The sequence below is a fragment of the Colias eurytheme genome, chromosome 17 (genome assembly GCF_061535395.1).
Source record: "Colias eurytheme isolate Ceu_HAF_F1 chromosome 17, ilColEury1 Martin Lab GWU primary, whole genome shotgun sequence".
Lineage (NCBI taxonomy): Eukaryota > Metazoa > Arthropoda > Insecta > Lepidoptera > Pieridae > Colias > Colias eurytheme.
In genome coordinates, this window is record NC_142996.1 from 1,626,222 (window position 1) to 1,642,396 (window position 16,175).

The window sequence follows — 16,175 nt, forward strand, 5'->3', positions numbered from 1 at the left end:
CATCACCAATTGGAGCGGAGCATCGTTGTTGCAAAAACATTCCTTTTGCCAGCAGACAAAGAGGCGTGGTTCAACTAGTATACAATAAATAACAATAAGCCTTGCTTCAATTTAAAAATAGTAGCGTATCATAAGACCTTCAGCTTGTCAGATAACTCCTGGAATTTGATAAGATAACAGGCCTGTAGGACATGTAATTCGCTAAATTCCGACTTATCTTTGTTTGTCTCGAGTGATTTCGGTTGCTACGTTATTGTGGTACACTTGCAGACAGATATTTGTCATAGCTTTTTGGTAGTGTTCTTTATAAGTAATCTTCCCAGTCTATTCTACACATGAAAATACCTACCCTATTCTATAAATTTGATGATTGATTGTTTCATGTTTGTTACTTTCATTCAAAATCAGCTGATTAGATCTATATGAAGTAGTAGTAAGCACTGATATAGGCTATATGTTTAGGATGTCATATTGGCTACTTTTCTTCCGGGTATAACACGAGGTGGCGCACGAGGTCACGAGCTCGAACTAGCATTTATGCTTACCATATTCTTTGCCCTTGCCCTTTTCGAGAGACAAGAACACAATCTACAGAACTGGCTATAAAATTAATACAAATTGTATCACCACATTTTATAAAATAGTCACCGGGTATATTTCTATCAATTCGAATAGATCAATATTCGATTAAAGAACATTCACTTTCCCTAACTTTCGCATCACAATACATCCAGCAAAAAGTAAACATAAGATTAAGCCGTGCAGTCATAACAATTTCGATTCGCGAGAAATACTACCTATATATAATATAATTAATAATTGCTTGAAACGCGCATCAACACATAAAAGAGATGGTAAATATAGTAAGACGCTGGTTAATAAAAATCGGCATAAACTATTTTACTGCCCACTTTCGAGAGCAATTAAGACAGCCTCAGTATCAGTGGTTGTAACTATTCATGCTAATGATAAATGTTCGTTTACATTAGGTGACGGAGCGGCGGCACACAGCTGCGTAAAATACGCAGAATTTATGGGTGAAATTATGGCGATGATTAATGAGCAATAGTTGTCAAAATTCGCAGTCATAGTTGTTACAGAAATCTTCAATAATGGAAGGAATTTTCTTAGCTAAAATATCTTTTCTATTTGTTACAAGTTATCTGATAAGTATTCTTTTCTTGTGGGTCTTTGACGACTTTGCCTGACCAATGTCTTCTATGTAATTACATATTTGTAAACTCACAACAAACAAACGAGAAATCCTAGCATTTATTCAGTTTTCTACCATATATTACAAGCTCTTGCGCTTATTTATAGGAATGTGAGCCAAGTTAATAGATTTCCAAATGAACTGTACAGTAATATCGTGCAATGAAACGCACACAACAATGTACAATCCAGTACGATATAATTACGCACATCGCATACTTTAGACGCATGGATCAATTTGATTTTGCGTGTTTAACGCCATGCGAGGGTGTGGTACATCTCGGTTTATTCAGTATGGAGGTAACTGGTTCCAAGAATGTAGCAATTATTTTGCTAACCTGTTCTTCAAGCGCTACTGTATTGTATTGTTTTTGGAATTTCAACTTCGATTCGATTGTCGTTGAAGTTTCAAGAGTGGGCCTTATAGGTTACTTTTTGTCATTTAGTATGCTGGTATTAGTGATCTGACTCTGAATTCTACTAGTATTCATACTTCTTAATTTTATATTTTACATTACCATTCGTATAAGTATTATGTTATAGATCGTCAACACAAGACAATGTTTTTCGCAAATAGTTCGTGTTATCAGACAGACGATTGTGACGTCAATCGCTATCGGTATATACCTAATCTTTCGTTCGACAAGCCAATCTGGTCGCACGGACACTCAATTATTATTCTAATAAGATTCCAATTAGAAAATACCACATTTGATGGTGGTGATTTAGGACAAAGTCCTCGTAAGTTAATCGTTTTAAACGACTCTAGCTGTCCATTTTTGCGAAACGTTATCCAATTTAAGGCCACGTCGGAAGTCTTACTCCGCCAGACGACATGCGCTACATACCTGCTTCCTTTTAATGGGCAGCTGCTTAACCAACGTGTGGGTCGGCACAGAGTGCGTCTCTTTCGGCTCCCTCGCCGCTATGTCGTCCAGCAGAGCCTCGCATTTCTCCTTATCCCGCTCGTCGTCCGATACCAGGAGGAACCTCCGCCACCTCGCCGAATCGAAGCCCCAGTGGCACGTGCGGTGCTCCGTGGCGTGCGTGTGGCACACGAAACGGCGCGGAACATACACTCCGCGGCATTCCACACACTGCACTAGCCCCAGCTCAGGCGCGCAAACCCCGCGCGCTCCCCCGAAACACTCATGATACACCCGAAAGCCTGGCAACTTTTTGGCAGCGGCGGCCGGCGCGTGCAACAACGCGGCGCACAGCCTCTCCGCGTCCGTCTGCGTGATCAGGCCGCACGACGGCGCCGTCCGGGGCAGCACGCCGGTCGACTTCAACTCGTGCAGTTGCTCAGGCGTACACCTCGAACAGTATATTTGTAAGTCGTCACACACACGGTTTATTTGCTCCAAACTGAAGTCTGTCAGAACTGAGGTGAGGATCTGAGGGAGGCACAGGCGCCGTTCGCCGCCCACGCTGAAGCAAGATATCGGCTCCCCCTCGAGGGCAGTCTCGCCGCGCTCGCCGAGCACCGAGTCCGCAGTGAGCAGGAGAGGCGGTGCGGCGCGAGGCAGTGGAGGCGGCGGCGCGAGCGGCGGGCCCGCGCGCCCTATCCCGGGGCCCTGGAGGCTCCTCGGTGCACTGGCCTGGTAAGTCCTCAGCACCGAACTAATATGCGGCGTCACTACATCCATGGTCGCGAGCTACGCCCGTCTATCGCGCGAAGGACCGCGCGCGCGCGACTCGCCTCGACAGCGGTCGGAGCATGTCTGCGGCGGCCCGTGCTGCTCCTCACCCCGCGCCGATTTCCCCGCCCCGCTCACGGATCTGTGCAAAAATAAGCATCGACGAACTCATCACAATATTTAAAAGACATTCGAAATCGGAACGTCCACAATTCTAAATTTGAAAAATCTCGCGAAAGGAACGGTGATGGTTCATGCGTGTATAGGGGCGTGGAATCCGAGCGGTCGCAGTCAAAGCAGACGATGGCTCGGCTACTGGAGAGTCTAGCCGGCGCCCCGCGCCCCGCACTCCGCCGCCGCGACGGGTCACGTGACCGACCTTCCCGTCAAAATATCCAGAATGGCGTTGAGAGTCGGCGCTCCGACTGTGTCATTGATAAATCATCGTAGACGCGAAATTAAGTATAAAATAAAATAGTTTGGAAAATCCAAAAGTGCACACTTCATAATTGTTTTTAATAATTATTTATTAATTATTATTTTTGTTTATTTAATAACAATTAAACCACATCGAATCAGACCCTGAAAAATGAAAGGGTTCTATTCCTGAGCATACTCAAGCGTAAGAGAAAAAAAAGACTCGATTAGTAAAGTATGTATTTCGATCGCTATCGTGTTAACAAGAAAATTCTCCGCACATACAGACACACGGACGTCCAAGACAGAACTTTTTTAAACTGTTTTTTTAACTAGTTTAAATAACAAAAATGACATCAAAAATATCATGAATGTTAAAAATAGTGTTTTTTCTTAATATGTGTGTGTATGTATTATCTTACAAGTGCAATGTATGATACATAAAGACATTTTAAGTTTGAAAAATCAGATGTTTTGCGCGAAGTGACAGTAGTACCTACCCACCTCAACGCTTCGCTTATGAGGCGTGCAATATCCATTAAAAGTCTGCAATATATTAATAATACCATCAAAATTCTATACAATGAAATGAATATATGTATATTAAACCAATTGAAGCATTCATCATTCATCATATCAAGAAAACATAAAAAATGTACATTTATCTAAATTTAATTTGGTTACATACAATTTTGAAAAAGTACTTCGATTTCCAGTTCCCACTTGTCGCTTTGAATGTATCTTTTCGTTAACCTCACAATGACTCGGTCTTATAACTCAATCCCGCAGCTTGATTTCTCGCAGAATATAATATATAATTGGATATGTATCTACGTTTACGAATCTGTGGCCCACAGATTTATCAAAACACACCTATCTATTTATTGCATTTATTTTATTTATTAATAGCAGCTTGCAATCATTCAGTTCAAAATTAAATAACATTTGTTAACGTCGATCTTGCTGTGTTGGATCTCAAATGTTACTTCTTGGTTTAATTTTAATATTCTCTGAGAGGCGGCATGTAATTGTATATAAATAATATAATACAAATGGTGTCAAATACTGTCTACAATAAATTGTTGAATCTTTGAATGCGCGACACGCGCGGGGTATGAGGGGCGAAGAGCGAGAGGGAAAGGGGAGCGGGACGCGCGGGGGGAGGCAGCTGCGTCTAGAGCAACCGTTCGCAGCTCCGTGAAAACTGTTTTTATCATTACCATTCCGTACGCGATATCAAACTTTACTCTATTACGTTAACGTCCTTATTCGCGTGCACGTCACATTGTTGTGAATGTCATTAAAATCACCAGTTCATTGAAGTGTAAGTACTAGCGTTAGATGCATAGAAATAAGGTCGAATATCGCGTGTAAAGTTCAACAAAGCATTTTGTAATTGCGACCGCCTGCGGAGTGGATCTATTTTGTACAGTACCGAGCTGTTGATACTTTGCGTCATAGTATTTTGTATTGCTTTTGAATTGATTAAAATGTATAATTCTAAGTGTATAATATTATTCTCTAAAGGAAATATTATAGTTGTTAGGTATTTTTATATGAACTAGTCTTATGATATTTAATAGTAACCTTTATCACTCGCGAGTTGCCACTGTACTCTATGAGTTATGAGTTATGACGTGATCCGAATTGAGGTGGCTTATTCCATATATTATTATTATTATATCATGAGAGTATAATACATAATGTATTATCTATGTTATTAATTATTATTCCACGTTGTTTTTAAGTTTTAACAATTTTTCACCCTCTGTGATTTCCTAATAAAATTTTCTTCCAATTTCCATTCAAATAAGTTCAGCTGTTTAGTGTGTTATTGTAATCTCGTTTAAAAATAAGCATATATTTTCCAATTATTAGAAATCGTCGTAGGGACATACCATACATTGCTATTTGCTATTTACAAAGGAAAATTCTGCCTGGTCTGACGTCATAGTTTTCAGAATAGATCAATACAAGATAAAACAAAGCTTCTTCTCTCTTCTCTCTTCAACTTTATACCTATTACTAGTAGATAATATGAAAGTTTATAACAATATGGAACTTTTGGTCTTTTTGTTATTAATATTATTATTTATTACATCAACATTTATCTTTAGTTTCATTAAGTTTAACTCTGTACTTTCTAAAACTGCACTTCATTGAATATCGTGTCCCTACTTGCGAGATTTGTGCCAACTACTAGGTATGTAGAGATTGTCTAATCTAAAAATGAACGCCCCTCCACTGTGTTTACGCTCACATTCAAAGTACGCGTATAGACTATAGACGCAATACACACAAATTGGTCTGCCTCATTGGTCGTTCAGTCGCCAGCTAGACTTAAACAAGAGAATACGCGTCGATTACACCTCAAAAGTACGGTCAGCATGTCAACAAAAAAACATCTTCGTAGTCAAGTGAGTATTATTTGTTTTTATTGTCACGTTCTCATTTATTGATATGACTTGACCCACAGGAAAACAGTTTAACCAATTAATAAGGTGATTATTAATTATGTAATGTAAAAATGACATCACATGTCATGTGTTAAATTTATTTTTCCTGTGTCACTTTATTATATAAATAAGCAACGACTATGCCACGATGACCTAAACTATACAGTACTTAAAACGTATACGTTTGTAAATCATAATTTACCTATGTATCATTTTACAGGGCAAAGAAATTATTTCAAAGGTCTATCACCGAATGAAATATGAGGCAGAAAATGGTGTTGAAAATTTAACTGATGCCAGATGGCGAACTGCTCAAGCTGTTGGTTACAGTGAACATACTATATCAAATATCTTAAAAGAAGAAAAACAAGCCGGTGCTAGCACATCCACAGACATGGCACATAAAATATTTAAGTCACCCTCAAAAAGAAAACGTGTGTGTCCGAAATCGACGTTGGACGATTTTGACACATCTGTGCTACGAAGAACAATTATGTCATTTCATGTAGAATTTAATGAAATGCCTACTTTAAAAAAACTCAAACAAGTTTTATCAGAAAAAATTGGTTTCGACGGCTGTATAGAAACATTACGTACAATTTTGCAAAAATCTGGATTTGAATGGTCCACAACTGACGACAACCGTAAAATACTTGTAGAAAAACATGATATACAAATGTTGCGTTTTAAATATTTAAACCAACTGAAAAAATACCGTGATGAAGGTCGATACATCGTGTATACTGATGAGAGCTATGTTCAAACCACACACGTACAAAATAAATGCTGGAAAAGTGTGAAAGAGGTATCACCACTTCAGAAAAAGTTATCGAAAGGAATGCGGGTCATAATCGTTCATGCCGGTGGATGCCAAGGATTTGTTCCAAATGCTTGCTTAATATATAAAGCAAATTCAACAACTGGTGATTATCATGACAATATGAATTTCGAAAACTATAAAACATGGCTTACGAAACAATTATTACCTAATCTTCCAAAAAATTCTGTCATAATTATGGATAATGCTTCCTACCATAACGTTGTATCTGAAAAATGTCCTAATTCGAATTCAAACAAGAGCATTATGCAAGAATGGCTAACTGAAAAGAATATTCCGTTTGAAGAATCAATGAAGAAAATAGAACTCTATGATATAATATTAAAGAATAAAGACAGATTTCAAAGATTTGTAATTGATGAGCTAGTTAGGTCAAAAGGTCATGAAATTTTGCGCTTACCACCTTATCATCCAGAGCTTAATCCTATTGAAAAGATATGGGGAATTTTAAAAAACTATGTAGATAAAAAAAACCTTGGACAAAACATGACATCTATAATGGCTCTAATAAAGGAACGTATGGAAATGATTGATAGTTCCATGTGGGAAAATACATGTCGTCATGTTAACGATTTAGAAAAAGAATACATGAAAAACTTTGACATGGATTTCGAATTTATTATCAATGTTGAGTCTGATTCCGATGAAAGCGATTATTTTGACGAGTAAATTATTAATTACTGTATTATATTAGGTAGGTATATAAAACGTATTTTGAGAATAATTCGTTACTTTTAACAAATAAATAAATCTGAAAACAACTTAGAACTGTTTTATTTAATAGGTACCTATTATATAGAAACAAAAAGCATATTTGTTTAAAATAAAATAAAAATATCTTTATTCTTTAGGTCTTCAAAAAACACATAGAATCGTCGAATAGCATTGCAAATAAATTGGTTAGTCAGTCCGTCTGTCCTGTCAGTGACTCGACCGTGGTTTCGGAAAGGCAACAGACTGAGAAGAAACCACAAGAAAATTTAATTTAATTTAATTTTTATATGCAAACGGTACTTTTTAAATTCTACATGCCCGAACGACAGGACCAGTTGGCCAACTAGTGCATAAATGACGCGATGCACGACAGAACGGACGTGTCATTCCGGACATAGCGCGCTCTCCCCGCCATAACAATGCTAGGCACCTGAACTGATCGCCCGATTAGTTGACAAATCAGTGCGCGAGAGAGTCAAAGTTTGAAGTAGAATCGCCGCGCGCACACATATAAAGTGGTTCAATAATTATTTGTCCTCACACATTGAAACAATTAAGTTTAGTGGAGGGCCGAGGGGCGTTCATTTTTAGATTAGACAATCTCTACCTATTGTTACTAGTTGAACATCGCGACTTTGGTTGTGTTGTTGTGTTTATGAGTAGGTAGGTTTTTTTTATTCCTAAATCTACTTTAATTGAAAAGCTCATTCTCTCTCTCTCTCATTTTTCATTTTCATTTTTTTTAATCGACATCGACTTCAAAAAAGGCCATGAGGATGTTCAACTGCTTTTTGAAGGTACAAGCGCTCTAACACAGTATTAAAACACATTTTTTTAAAGAATATGTTACCTATTAAATAAATCAAATAATAGATTAGACACCTAACTAAGTAACTATTTACCTAATGTGGAGGTAAAAAACAGGTTTATCAGATGAATTTTATACAGATTCAACTTAGGTTATACAAAATAGGTTATAATATACTTAAATACATCAGAATAACACATGAGCTATGAAAATACTTGATTTTGCTGAAGGGTTCGTTTGTCCGCGGATGTAACCGCGCGCCTTGCGCACTACGGAAAATATTTTCTATTGACTCCATTTTGCGCCACGCGAACGTGGTGATTCATTATCTAGTTAATGGGTACAATACTAGATGGCGCTGTATAGATATGTTTAATAGGGTGGAGTGATAATGTATGAAAGAAATTTTTTTTTGTTTTTTTCAAAAGGCATAGCGACAGAAAGGTGCCTTTTAATGAGTGAATTCAGCATACAAAATATTGTTTACCTGTCTTGATGTTTTGAGGTGCCCCAACCCAATTGAAAATTAGAAAAATATGATTTTTTCGCAAACTTTGATTTATTTTTTAATCACACTATTTTTATGGCCTTCAAGTCTATTATATAACAAACTTCTTTGTGATACAATAAATAATAGCCTGATTAGTTGTTTTAACGTATTTCATTAATGAAAATGATATTATAGAGGAATGAAAATATCAGAAATAAGTAATTATTTAGTACTAGCTGCGCTTGCGGTTGCCTCGCGGTTTCACCCGCGTGGCTCCGCTCCTGTTAATCTAAGCGTAATGATATACAGCCTATAGCCTTCCTCGATAAATGGGCTATCTAACACCGAAAGAACTTTTTAAATCGGAACAGTAGTTCTTGAGATTAGCGCGTTCAAACAAACAATATCTTCAGCTTTATAATATTAGTATAGATTATAATATTAGTATAGATAACGCTGTTTTTTTTTCAAAATTAGGCATTAGCAGTCGTGATACTGATGCTCTTGCCATTATAAAATCACTTTGTTTACTTTCTCGGCAAACTGCACTTGAAGCTTATGTCACCAATTTGATAACATGCTTTACGGCCTGGGCAAGACATAGAAAATCTTTGATATTCTGAAACGTAGTCAAACCGCTTTTCACGATGTCTTTTAAGGTTTCTTCAGATAAATTAGAAGTCAGAGGCTCAGTTTTCTTACATTCTTGCCACATAGTTAAGTTGGTATAATCTTTTGAGCAAGTACAAGAGAATTAAAAAAAAAAATGCATTTGAAACTTCAAATATCAAATAACCTTTGGTACTGAGTGACAAAATACTTCAGTTATCTTTTCTTGTTCTTTTTTGTTAGTTTGTCGGTCTTGATAAGGTTTTAATAAGCGTCCATATTCATTGAATATGGTGTGTCGAATAAGTTGTAGTACTCTATTAAAGCTAATAGTGGGAAGCGATGCTTTTCGCCACACATCAAACATTTCCGTAGCTTATCTTTCGGATAAATCATGAATTTTGTTATTTTATCAGGTTTAAATTCATATCTAATAAATAAGTAATAGTTTCTTAGCATCAGTATAAGTTGGTAATTGAGACACTGGGTACTTCTCTGGCAAACAAAATACAGGACAACATGTCGTTTGTCGTATTTTGACTTCCAACACTTTACTGTAACAAAGCGAAATTATAGATAGAACTCACATCAAAAATATTAAATTATGATCTTAATTATATTTACGTGTAAAATATAATTAAGAAATATTACTAACATTAGTGTTATTTCCTTAACGGCACTGTTCAAAATCAACGTTTCCTACAGTAAGATTCGGCGCAAACGGGCCACCGACCAGAGCCACTGGTAGCCAGCGAAAGCCACTTTTTTATATATTGAAATATTATGTATTCTGTGTCTTCCCGTTGGCAACCAACGAGATAACACAGAATCTGATTTAGCGTTAATTTGTCAAAATTAAACTTTAATGATTTTCGACTAAATTTTTTGAATTTCTGAAAGTTCATGATGTTGGGGGCACCTCTAAATGTATCATCTGCAAAGTATAATTTTGCAGGTGTATTTATGAGCAATAATGACATCTTTTTACAGGTATGCCGAAACGAAAATGAAAAAAAATATTTTTCACTCCACCCTAATGTTTAATGTTTATTATATATATAAGTTCTAAAAATCCCGCTTGATACATGCAATAGTTTACTATATAATTATTATGTCACTTGTTCGTTTATTATGAACTTATAGATGGGAACAATTAATGTAAGTATATAAAACTTGTAAAAAAATCGCGAAAAAAAATCAAACACCATCTGGTTTTTATAATAAAACCACAGACTAATAATAATATACTACGTACATATATAAATAAAACGTGTTGAGTATCTCCACGTCTTGTAAAATTGCAAAAAGAAGACATTCGTTCTATTTTTTATCTTTGTCTCACAATTAAAATTATTTCGCATAAAAAATAATGTACACATAATATAACAAATAGGTACCAACTATCACAGATTAATAATAATATACAACGTATACAACTATACGCTACTATATTAATAATTACCTCCACTATGATGCTCCACAAATTACATATTTAGAAATATTGTGTAACATCACGTAAGCACAGACTAGTTAACTTAGTTCATTAAAATATTTTTATTCACAACGGGCGAAGATTACTAGATAAAATCCTTTATAAAATCATACAATGATTATTATATTCATATTTCATAGGTACATATATTTTTTTTTTTGCAACGTAGGTAAGGTAAGTATGCTATTTCTGTAATTACATTATTTTGAACAATAATGATGGGTATTATAAACTCTATTTTTTTACTTACGTATATTTAAATGTTTCAAATAATTTTTACATAATATGATTTATATTATCAAATACAACTACTCGCTACTTACTTCGTACTAACTTTCAAGATTCTGTGGTCACTGGTCTGTGTTCTGATCGATCCTTGCGAATGTCGAAAAATTGCAACAAAAACGGCTTGTATTTTTTTGATTGCGTTGGGTTACCTAGTTTGGTTTCTTGATTCTTCACAGCTTGAAGACCCAAGGGACGGTAGAATTGAGTAGGTACTTACTTATTCGATACGAATTTCAGCATGACACCTCCACGCATTCTTGAGAAAAAGGGTCTTGACTGACAGACAGCAATTTTTCGACATTCGCAAGGATCGAATTTCAAATTGGTAAGTAATTTGAGGTATCATGGCATGATACCCTGATGGTATGGTATGGTATGGTATCATCTCTCATAGAAAAAAAAAAACACTTTTAGGTTTTGATTAATTTGTGTCGGTGACATTAATTTATTACGGTAAACAAAATATAATTTTTAATTAATAGGAATCGAAATCGTATCAACTAAAAAAGACGGGTTGCACTCCGAGAGTGCCGGGCCGGCAGAAGTGAACTTGATTAATTATTAACGTTGAGCATGTTTGATATTTTGGAATGGTATCCGTCTTACGCTTTTTCGATCAGGTCACGTGTCGTGACGCGAGTTTAAGATTTTATACCCATTACAGAAAAAGTGCTCAACGCCGCCGCTAAAGAAGTTTTCACTTCAAAACTTCTGCTAGGTACGGTAAAAAATTGAAGTACATGTACCATCGACATGTACAAACGTACCTAGTTTCATAGAGTTCGTCTAGATGGCACTACACTACACAGTACACAGTCAAACAGTACAAACCACGTACAAACCTTGGTACACAGTTCTAATTATATTACTTAAATATTGTAAGAATACGTATTTTTTATTTAAATGCAACGATTTTATATAAATGAAGATGAATCAATTATTATTCAAATCACAAATTATTATCTGGACACCTTTAACCTCAAAGCGATATGTTTGCTATGATATTTGGTTTCTAGTTTAGAACATATTTTAATACATTATAACGACGATATTTAACGCAATTGATTATTGAAGATTATTAGGTGATTATAAGAATATAAAAACAATGTTCGTCGTTGTTTTAATTTTGTGATAACATCCAACAAGTAAAACATAGATAAATTATTGCGAGTAAAAATTTAAGGCTGGCAACTTATGTTGCTGTATTGTATTGTTAATTGTATCGCTATCCAAATTATTTCAAATCAATGATTTAGCTATGTCAACTTCATTGCATTTTGCAGAATTGCAATTCTACTTTTTGTCTGGATATTAAAAACCCGTTGTAAGACTTGTAACAGTTTATTTATAATAATATTACAAACACTCAGCAGTGGCAGGCATTTGGCTTTTGGCCTTCAAGTGAGTACACACGCGATATAAATTATTCTATTCCCATCACATCATTCGAAAACATGAAAATAAACAAAAAAAGTGTGGAATAATAATTCTTTCATGTCTGTTAAAGATTTTGATGGATCCTTGGGGTTGTGAAGTGCATCAGACTGAAGCTCCATCGGAATTTGAGGATAATTTTAAGCCTTCGCATGAATTTGAAAAATTGTCGGATTCCTCAGAGTACCTAGCTATCCTTGGTGAGTTATTATGCACTATTAAATATGTAAAGTTAATTGACTTTGGTATAAAGTAAAGCGGTTTTAAATGTTTACATTAGCGGTTAATTATAGTTAACAAAAGGGAATGATACTGTAATCTTGTTTCACATTGTCACACGACACCGCCGACGACGGTCGTCTCGATAGCACAGTGTAACTTGTATACGAATAATACGAAATTAAATTGTAAATAAATAATATATTTGCAGAGAAGAAACTTCAAGCATTGAGAAAGAAGAATAAGGTTGTCGAAAATTTAGCTGCATATCGGGCCGACTGTATCGATCGCCTCTTGCGAGAAGGGTGTGATCTCGACCCCGTGATTGGAGATACCGATTCGGAAAAGCTACTTCAGGACTAAAGTGATACATTGTAAGTAACATGGCATCTTCATCATCTACCATAGATCTGTCCGGGCCCACATTCTGTGTGGTCTCTGGCGCCTCTCAGGGCATCGGCCGGGCTATAGCTGTCGAAGTATCGAAACACTTGGGTCCCAACTCCCTCATGCTCCTACTGGCCCGTAAGAAATCTGATCTTGCACAATCAGCGAGCCTCTGTGAATCGGACAATGTTAAGGTTGTGTACACCTCAATTGACTTATGTTCAGCATCGGAGAAGGAGATGTACGATGTCATAATACAAGGTCTGAGTGGAAGGAAGGTGACCGACTTCACAACCAGCCTGATCTTCCACAATGTTGGCTCGATCGGTAACTTAAGCATTGAGACAACTCGCATGGAGAATATTGAAGAAATGCAGGAATACTTCAAATTGAATGTGTTTAAAGTTATTTCGTTGAATACTCAGTTTCTCAAAATATTTAAGGATGTAGAGGACAGGCTGGTTATTGTGAACACAACATCGCTCTGTGCAATTAAGCCTATGGGAGGTATGGCATATTACTGTAGTGGCAAAGCTGCGCGTGCTATGTACTTTAGGGTTCTCGCTGAGGAGAAAAAACATGTGACGGTGCTGAACTACTCCCCTGGCCCAGTTGAGACATCTATGATTGAACAGGTCATAGAAGAAGCAGTCAATCTGAATCTCAAAGAGGTGTTCACAACATTCAGAGACCAGGCATCTCTGTTAAAGCCGGAGGTCACAGCTAAGAAATGTCTCAAAGTCTTACTTTCCGGAAAGTTCAAATCGGGCGATCATGTTGATTACTTTGATGATGAATGAGCTAATCTATGCGGCAGTTAAACTGGGTTTAAATGCAATTAATATTGTTACCATTTATTGTTTTTTGAAATTCCTCTGAAATTACGCCTAAATTTTATCAATGTTGCCTAATATATGTATAATATTTTAAATCATTCAATATCATTGGTCATATAAAAATCCATTTATAAATTTATGGCATACAATAATTGCATTTATTCCACATCAAACTTCATTACATTCCTATATATTTATGTATGAATGCAATTCATATTAATAAAAGTGCTTCAATGTCAAATGTCTTTTACTTAACCCTTTATCTGTTTTTTTTTATACATAATATGAGTTACATTCATATGTATCTATGTTTTTCATTTGATAACACAACCTAACAACAAAATCATTCTATGTTCAATTATTGCACAATATTTTATTCAGTCTCAATAATTAGTTACCCAATATAGAAAAGATATTTTAATTGAAAGGTCATTTTATAGTTAACATCATGATCACTTATTATTTTGTAGATTTGTTTATTTTATTTTAAATTGACTCCTTTTATAAAATTAACTATATTACACTTTCATAGTTGTTTTTTACATTAAGAGAACATTGACTTATTAATAGCATCAATGTAGTCAATTGTAGTTTAATCAAAGGCAATGACTTTCATTATCAACTATAGAGAAATAAAAATAACATCTGTAATGCAAGAACAACAATGATTAACGGTATAAATATTTATTTTAGGTACTCAGTTGAATACATTGACATTGATTTTATTTTCATTCATGCCTTTAATAATTGATATCCTCATAAACCATTGAAATTCTCAATTTGTATTTTTTAAAGTACATTAAGTATATATGAATAGGTTGGTAGGTATTTTTATTTTCCATTCATACTTAGATATATTGAGCAAGATCTTTGAGTATTTAACTAAAGTAGCTAGATTATGAAGACAGTAGTTAAGTACCAAAACCAAATTTAATTTGGGCATAACTAGCTTACCGCCCGCGGCTTCACCCGCTTTGTCTAAAACCTGATAAATTATATACTAAAACCTTCCTCTTGAATCACTCGTTCTATTAAAAAAAACCGCATCAAAATCCGTTGCGTAGTTTTAAAGATTTACGCATACATAGGGACAGAGAAAGTGACTTTGTTTTATACTATGTAGTGATTATAGAAGCAGCTAACAAAAGTAGGCGCCTTAAATTGATCACTTGAATTGTCGCTGTTTTCAGAACTCGTTATGCAGGTCTTCCAGATAATTTTCTACCAACAAAAAGTCTAGTTAAAATAATAAATGTTTGAGTTGAGACTTGAGTTGGAGTTTGAGTTAAGACTCTCTAGAGTATTTCTTGCCTTGTCCCAGAAATCGATTATATTCGGATTATATTTGCGGTTAACATGAACCGCACATTTGTATCGTTAAGATCAGAGGTTGAGCTAACAAGTAACAATGTTATCTGACTTCTGGTTCATATTACAAGACTAGTTAGTGTCCGTGGCGACGCTTATGACGCAATTTTGAAATATGAAATGGTGAGAATAAAATAAACAAAATTAAAGTTAAAATTATTGAGATAGGTTAGTGAGAAGCTCACATACCTAAAATGCAGCAGTTCTTATGATTATCGCAAACAAGCACTAATTACAGAATATCTTAATAATAATTGCTAAAACCATTTCAATAATATTAACTTGTAGTTTTCAATAAACCAGGTTTTTTAAATCGTCGATTAACCTATAGTCAAAGCTCATTGCCAGTCAAAACCACTTTTGACTATAGAAATCAGTCAAAAACGTCTTAGACTGGTTTATGCTGCCAAAAAATGATAAGTCCGGCAATGAGTTTTGATTGTAACATAAGTACATAATATACATATTATATGAATGATTTGTTTTAAGACAACTCCAAATGAGATAAATGATAAAAGAGATAATGAAACTAAATTGTAACATAATATTATATCACTCAGTATATTTATAACAGCATTTAAAATGTATTCACGTGTTTGTACTCGTGTTCATACGAAACTACATATGACTAACATATTTGCTTTGCTCCTTTTTATTAATTTTTAACATAACTTGAAAGCTTGATACCTACTAGTTTTTATTATACGCACGATATTGTCCACTCTTGTTTCTAATCCAGAAAAAAAAACATTGTTTTTGCAATTTTGCATTTGAATGGAAAGTTATAGTTAATACTAGCGGTCCGTCCCGGCTTCGCCCGTGGTACATATGAAAAATAGATGTTGGCCGATTCTCAGACTTACCCGATATGCACAGAAAATTTCATGAGAATCGGTCCACCCGTTTCGGAGGAGTATGCAGACTAACATTGTGACACGAGAATTTTATATATAAGATAAGATTAAGA

At 35.4% G+C, this 16,175-nt stretch overlaps 4 protein-coding genes across 5 annotated transcripts in view; 3 read left to right on the plus strand and 1 right to left on the minus strand.

Moving 5' to 3' along the window:
- The window catches only part of Snoo (Sno oncogene), a 58,391-nt gene extending 55,152 nt beyond the window's left edge, over positions 1 to 3,239 (minus strand). The window contains exon 1 of the mRNA XM_090111698.1: positions 2,061 to 3,239. Coding sequence (XP_089967824.1) covers positions 2,061 to 2,861 — 801 coding nt within the window. The 5' untranslated portion in view covers positions 2,862 to 3,239. The remainder of the gene's footprint in view (positions 1 to 2,060) is intronic.
- A 2,364-nt stretch (positions 3,240 to 5,603) lies between these two features.
- Positions 5,604 to 7,305, plus strand: LOC149901004 (uncharacterized). The gene is made up of 2 exons (XM_090111871.1): positions 5,604 to 5,686; positions 5,946 to 7,305. The coding sequence occupies exons 1-2, from the start codon at positions 5,657 to 5,659 to the stop codon at positions 7,230 to 7,232; spliced, it is 1,317 nt and encodes a 438-aa protein (XP_089967997.1). The 5' UTR covers positions 5,604 to 5,656; the 3' UTR covers positions 7,233 to 7,305.
- Positions 7,306 to 12,175: 4,870 nt separating this feature from the next.
- Positions 12,176 to 12,980, plus strand: LOC149901005 (uncharacterized). Of its 2 annotated transcripts, XM_090111588.1 has the most exons (3): positions 12,176 to 12,365; positions 12,472 to 12,598; positions 12,829 to 12,980. In XM_090111588.1, exons 2-3 carry the CDS (start codon positions 12,478 to 12,480, stop codon positions 12,978 to 12,980), a joined length of 273 nt encoding a protein of 90 aa, XP_089967714.1. In that variant the 5' UTR covers positions 12,176 to 12,365; positions 12,472 to 12,477. The 2 variants fall into 2 exon arrangements, with proteins under 2 accessions (XP_089967714.1, XP_089967715.1); XM_090111589.1 differs by lacking the exon at positions 12,176 to 12,365 and having other exon boundaries at positions 12,372 to 12,598.
- A 20-nt stretch (positions 12,981 to 13,000) lies between these two features.
- Positions 13,001 to 14,081, plus strand: LOC149901006 (sepiapterin reductase-like). Its single transcript, XM_090111587.1, has one exon. The coding sequence runs from the start codon at positions 13,001 to 13,003 to the stop codon at positions 13,802 to 13,804; it is 804 nt and encodes a 267-aa protein (XP_089967713.1). The 3' UTR covers positions 13,805 to 14,081.
- The last annotated feature ends 2,094 nt before the right edge of the window (positions 14,082 to 16,175 follow it).